This window comes from Protobothrops mucrosquamatus, unplaced genomic scaffold (genome assembly GCF_001527695.2).
Source record: "Protobothrops mucrosquamatus isolate PMUCROS unplaced genomic scaffold, P.Mucros_1.0 scaffold_102, whole genome shotgun sequence".
Taxonomy (NCBI): Eukaryota; Metazoa; Chordata; class Lepidosauria; order Squamata; family Viperidae; genus Protobothrops; species Protobothrops mucrosquamatus.
In genome coordinates, this window is record NW_015386178.1 from 295,846 (window position 1) to 302,725 (window position 6,880).

Sequence of the window (6,880 nt, forward strand, 5' to 3'; positions counted from 1 at the left end):
GCCGCTGACTCGAGTATAAGCCGAGGGGGGCATTTTTCAGCCCCAAAAATGGGCTGAAAAACTCGGCTTATACTCGAGTATATACGGTATCTATAATATTTCACTTCACTGTCTTCCTTGGTGGAACGCCATGCCAATCCTCAATTATCAGAATAGCCCATATTAAATTTGTGGTCTGAATAAAGAAGCTTTTAAAAACGCCTACACTAGCACTAGCAGCTTGAACTTTTGTGGGATAAAGTTAAATACATGCATCATACGAAGAACAGCAAAAAAAACAGCAAATGTTTGTATCCTTGTGAAGGATTTAAAGGTCCAGTACAATTGAGATTTCTCAAAAGGAGCAGTGAGACCAATTGAACTTTACACTGATCCCTTTTTTCTAAAAGAGCAATATGTGAAGAACCTTGGGGGATTACTCAGTTTGAACTCTATCATCCTGCAAGTTCTCCTTTCAGTGTTTTGTATTGCTTTTTTTTTGTTGCATTCTTGAAAAATATTTAAAGAGTTAGTGATTCATGAGTGCCTACCTAGACAAATATCAACTAATACATTTATTGCCTTGTGAATATCTAAAAGTCAAATCATCCAAATATTTTTCTTCAGTAAATTCAAAAACATTGCAGAACTTGGGGAAATTAATTTCTAGGGGGAAAAAATAGGCACATTACAATCTAAAATGCCATCTCTCAGACAATATATATTTTGAAATGAAAGCATTTCATTTCAAAATATACTTTTGAGAGGAAAATAAAAGAATAGTACAGACTGAGAGATCCTGTAATCTTTTTCAGTTTCTGACCTAGTTTCTTGTTATGCCCAGTAGACTGGCCCCAAACTAATCAAGTGCTAGGACATATAGAGAGCTCTTTGGCAACAGATGGTGCCTCCTTAAGGATTGAATGTTTTTGGACTTTTACATACACAAAATATTGGCATATACCATAAAAAAGAAAAGAGGGTTGGTAGTCAGTGGCCAATATAGTCTTTGACTCAAATGAAAACAATATTGCATGTTATAAGGCCAACTGCAGTCATTCAATTTGTAGGACATAGAGGAAGAACAAGATCTTACGAGGAGCTAATTTTATGCATTGTTACACATCAAGAAAAATAATGTATGTGTTTGTAATTAGGTTTTCGATTCATGAAACCTTTTCTGTCTGTAAAAATGCATCAGTGGAGATGACAAGAGAGCTGTTGCCTCATACAAAGTTACATGTAAATAGATGAATGGAAGCACATTGGGGAAAGGTTTACACCAATATTAACGTTTATTTCTTAGGCTTCATAAAGGCCAATAGAGTTGGTACTGAAGTGAAAAGCTTTTCCTAATGACGGGTAGTCCTTGGCTTATGACCACAATTGGGACCAGAATTTCCATTAATAAGCAGGGTGGCTGTTAAGTGGGTTGGGCCCAATTGTTTGCCGTGGTTGTTAAACAAATCACTGCAGTTGTTAAGTGAATCATGTGGGTTGACAAACTAATTAGATAATCAGATTAGCTTCCTTCATTGACCAGTCGTAAGTCACTTTTTTCGTTGCCATTGTAACTTTGAACAGTCACTAAATGAATGGTTGTAAATTGAGGACTACCTCTGTTCTCTGAATCAGATTACAGATTCCCAGTTTTGGCAGTCAAAATATATAAAACCAGATAGTTTCTTTTTATTTTCCTGTCATAATCTACGGATGACTTAAAGCAAATCTGCTACTAACTTTTGGAATGATTGGTTTTGGGTACATCCAAAAATATTTAAAATCATGCCTAAGAATGGATTTCCCATGACATTGATATTGGTCTCTAAAACCCCTGTATGACTTGAGCCAGGTGGTTTAGGATGTATGCAATAAGAAATTAAATAAAGAAATAAAAGCAGATACATTATTTAAGTAACTAAATATTTGTTCTCTGCTTTTGTTTCCCAGAATGCAATTTTTGGGGCACAGAGTTCTGTTATTTTAGTCTTGACATGTTAAACTGTTTTAAAGGTCTTAATAGTGATTTTTTTTTTTCCCTCTCGCTTTCAAATCAACCGGCAGAGCTTTGCACTGGGTTACTCCACAAATGCTTTGTGTTCCTGTCAATGAAGAAATCCCTGAAGTCTCGGATGTAGTTGTGAAAGCTATCACGGGTATGTAAAGGGCTGATGGGTTGGGAGAGGGGATGTTTATTGAACTTGAATGTTTTTACCATAGTAAAAAAAAATCACCAGCTCAATCCCAGGAGCAAACTTGTCTTGTATTAGAAGGCTAGTAAGAAGAATGTGAGTTTAGACTGTGGTACCTATATTTCTTTTTTTTTTTTTTGGGTGAAAATCTTGTTCAGGAGTGATTTCTTTAAAAAAAACCACAAATATATCATGGGATAATACATTTCTCGTGTGGCTGGTTCATACATAAAAAGTGAAACCTATATTACCATTTGTTAGCTTTTCTGCTTGGCAATATACATGTTAGTATGAAAATATGTAAGAATAATATTGCAAAGGTAATGTTTGCTACATCCAACCGGTGTAGAACCAGAATTCAGAGTGACATGAGAGTGTTAATTGCTTCATTCTCTCTCCATCCTCCCCGCCCAGGAAGGACTTTTTAATGGGAATTTAATGGGAATGAAGTGGAAATTATTCACACTCACTACGTAACTGTTTAGAAGAATACTTTGGCCCATTAGGTTTGTACAGACTTAGGTAGTTGGTGTCCCTAATTTCTAAGGAATTCTTCCTGTCCTCTCCTTTTTCTTCCTTACATGTCTTTCACTTCTTCCACTGCCTGGAATAATTGCCTGGAATTCTTTGAAACTCATTGTAGAATAAGTCTCCTTTTGCCATTACATATTTTCATAGCAATTGATTTCCTCAAGGCAAAAAATCTGGGTCGTTAAGCCTTCTGTCCCTTCTAGTTCTGGCTTGAGACTTGAGAAGATCTTATTCTATAGTTGGAATTATGAATTGATGGCCATTCAGATGTGGCTTAACTAGTGCTTTTTTTCTTAAAAAAAAAAAAAAAAAAAAGGTGCCGGAACTCACACATACCATACAACCTGCCTTGCCTACTCTACAAGGTTCCATCCAAAAAAGGTGCTGGAACTCCGTTCTGGGCGTTCTATGAGGAAAAAAAGCCCTGGGCTTATCTATAACTCTCAGCAACTCTCAATCTTGTGTCATCAACTGAAAAATTGTCATTCAGCAGCTGTCTGAACTTAGATGTTTAGTTGTGTTACTCCGGTGCTATAAAAATTATTGTTAATGTTTTATACTGCCTGCATATGGAAAGCTAAATACAGTAACTGAGGTTCATCATTCAAAGCTGTCATAAATAAATAACCTGGTTCATTGTAACTGTACCTTTTAACTGTCAATCATTTGAATCCCCTTCAGAATCTTATATACGCTATAAAACAGTTTTAGGACAGACATATATTTTAAGGACAAATTATAATATTGCAGCCAGCAGCATTTTCAAGGCATTCCTTTTTCCTCTTAACTCGTAAGAGAAAAACCTCCTCAAAAAATAGCACTGTTACGTCATTCTTTTAAGTAGCCAACTATTTAAAATTGCCTAAATCATTTTTGGATCATTTGGCTTATCAGTGGATTAGTTATATTAAAACTTGCATTTTTTTTCTTATATGGCAGGCTGTAACTGATAAGGCTTTTTTTCTCCTCCTTTCCTAGCATTTTCCTATCAGTGCAGGATCCATTTTTTTCAGATCAACTGCATGTTGTTCCATTGGCTGCAGTAGGAATTGACCAATCAACTTGTCACCCAGACTTAATGTTGTGGGCTGAAAGAGAATGACTGATCCAAAGTCACCCAGCCAGTTTTCATACCTAAGGGGAGACTAGAATTCACAGTCTCCTGGTTTCTAGCCTTTAAAAGAAAGATAGCATACAAGATTTGATAAACACTAAGTGTGGAGGGTGGGACAACTAAAGTGGAAAGAGCCCTGCCAAGGAATGCAGCCTTCTTTGATTCTTGGGATTGTTTTCCTCTTGCAGACATCATTGAAATGGACTCGAAGCGTGTCCCCCGGGACAAGTTGACCTGCATCACTAGCTGCAGCAAGCACATCTTTAATGCCATCAGGACCACAAAGGCTGAACCAGCTTCAGCTGATGACTTTTTGCCCACTCTCATCTACATTGTCCTGAAGGGCAACCCACCCCGCCTGCAGTCTAACATTCAGTACATTACTCGATTCTGCAATCCTAGCAGGCTGATGACCGGGGAGGATGGATATTACTTTACAAACCTGGTAAGTTGGTCTTTGATTGTAACTCATATTGTCAGATACTGAACCTATTTTTCTAGTTTTCTCTTAATGGAAGAGAAGCTGAACTTATCATCATCATCATCATCATCATCATCATCATCATCATCATCATCATCATCATCATTTATTTATTTAAATTTATTGGCCGCCCAACTCATCTGAAATTGTCATTATATAGAATTGGAGTTTTGGCTCATCTGGTTCTGTGTGCTTATTTGTGGCATGTTTTCTGGATCTTGAACCTACAGTCATGAGGCACTATGGAGAAGGTGTATGATGCACATACATCAAGGAAATCTAACATCCTGTGTTCATGCAGATAATTAATATATTAAATATATTGAAAAATACCAACCGTCTAGTTCTGCTGTTGAAATACCAGGAACAAAACCTACATGTACTTAAAAAAAAAAAAAGGTCTGCAATAACAACTTTCAATATTCTTGCTATGTTTGCCAAATAGGAATGGGAAGCCAGGTATGACAGAATTATTGCACAGAACTAAAATTAAAACTAGAAAAAACTTTAATTGGGTTTGTACAGTGACCTACAGTAGAGATGTGTACTTAGCTATTCTTTGTGTGTTGAGAACCCAGCCATGACATTTACATGTTTTTAACCAGGCCATTATATTAACCCACAATATAGTTTCTTTATGCAAGTTTTATTATTTAAAAATTGTGTTTTGTTAATCCAGACCTAGCTTTAACATGAAGTATGGTATATATTTGAGGATGTGAACAATGTAGGCATGGAAGTTTTAAAAAATAACAGTGCCTTTTCTATATTTATTTGTGTATCTACTATTTCAATTGTCATGGACTCTAGGTAGTTTATAGATATTGCTCCATGGCTAATGATGGTCTAGGAAGGGCATATTCACTCTTTCTCTCACTCTATCACACACACAGCTGTTGCAAGATGAATAAAAGTTTGCATGTATCAGAATACACAAACTGCAGTATGTAATGTAACATATACTTAAGAAAGGGAGTTATGTATGCATAAGTAAATTTCTAATTAAGATTGTGGCCCTCCAACAAAAAACTGATCAAACGGAACAATTTTTGATAAACTGACATTATTTATTATTACTGGTATTATTGTTATTAAGTAATAATTTAAACTATCTTCTACAAAAGGTTTCATTATCAAGGTTTATAACATATTTTAAGTGTCACATCAAATAGTTTGCATATGAATGGAGCTGATGTTAACCTTATGCAACCTAAAAAACTAAACTCTTGCTTTTGCAGTGTTGTGCTGTTGCCTTCATAGAAAAGTTGGATGCTCAGTCCTTAAATCTGAGCCAGGAAGACTTTGACCGCTATATGTCTGGCCAGACCTCTCCAAAGAAAGAAGAACCTGAGAACTGGCCAGCCAACGTATGTGTGGGGATGCGCCAAATGTACAGGAATCTTGGTCTCCTCTCACAACTGAACGAGAGACAGGAGAGGATTGTCAGTGAGGCCAAAAAGCTTGAGAGGGACCTTATTGATTGGACTGATGGGATCACCAAGGAAGTCCAGGAGATTGTGGAGAAGTACCCTTTGGAGATTAAAGCCTCAAACCCAGCCTTGGCGGCCATTGACTCTGAAAATGTTGAAAATGACAAACTACCCCCTCCACTTCAACCTCAGGTTTACGCTGGATGAGAATGGCATCAAGACTCAGATATTCCTTCCTTCTGTTTTTGTCTGCTTGGCAGATAGGCTAAGTGGGGGGGGGGGGGAATGAAACACATTTAAAATTGGCACATTTTAAAGGTACTCTTTGTTGGTAGATGTGTTCCATGATATTTATTTTAGTCAGAGTTGGTTACTATGAGGGCTGAATTTTTATGTGTTCCTGAAATTAATTTACCATTTCTTTTTACAGAAATTCAATATAATTTTTAAGGAATGCTTTGGGGATTGTTTTCTTCAAAGCATGCACATGTTTTAAAATCCACTGGTGGATAGTTGTGCTATCTTCACTCCCTAAACATAGTTGCTTATCACACTTTGCCAAGAATGCTGTGTTTGAGAAAGAAGTGTAAAGGATTCTTAATCTTTGTTTTCAGAAAAGGATGTGTTGTAAAGTAAATATTTAAGATTGTAAATAGGTTTGAATGTTGAGCAATGTCTTAATAGCATGACGTTTAGCAAAGAATGGAAACTGGGTTTTTTAATTTCTTCACTCTTTAGGTTTTTGGTTTATAGTTTTGATCCAGAATAGGAAATACCAAGGAAACACTACATTGTAGTAAATAACTAATTTGAACACAGTTCTAACATGACTAAAATCATTTCCTAATATGTATGATTTCTTATCTGAATTTTCAGCCTGGAATAGCGTCCTTTTTGCTGTTCTGATCTCTAGCAATTGCATACTTGGACCTTTATGAAGGTCAGAGCAGAATTGGATGGTAGCTGTGGGTATATGTGTGAAATGCTGGAGTTTAAATTGTTCTAAAAATCACAAGATACAAGAAGATTCTGGCTTTAAAAGTGTCTTAGTGTTTTTTAAAAAATAATTTGCTTCATAGTACTTGTGCATAGCCTTCAAAGAAATGATTAGTGCGGCATGAGACTATCTTGTGCTTGAAAAATCAAAGAATGA

General features: G+C 36.2%; 1 protein-coding gene across 1 annotated transcript in view; it reads left to right on the forward strand.

The window, feature by feature from the left end:
• Positions 1-5,967, forward strand: part of RABGEF1 (RAB guanine nucleotide exchange factor 1) — a 36,107-nt gene extending 30,140 nt beyond the window's left edge. Inside the window, exons 7-9 of the mRNA XM_015815561.1 lie at positions 2,044-2,135; positions 4,005-4,261; positions 5,536-5,967. Of these exons, the coding sequence (XP_015671047.1) occupies positions 2,044-2,135; positions 4,005-4,261; positions 5,536-5,934 (748 nt within the window). The 3' untranslated portion in view covers positions 5,935-5,967. The remainder of the gene's footprint in view (positions 1-2,043; positions 2,136-4,004; positions 4,262-5,535) is intronic.
• Positions 5,968-6,880: the final 913 nt, after the last annotated feature.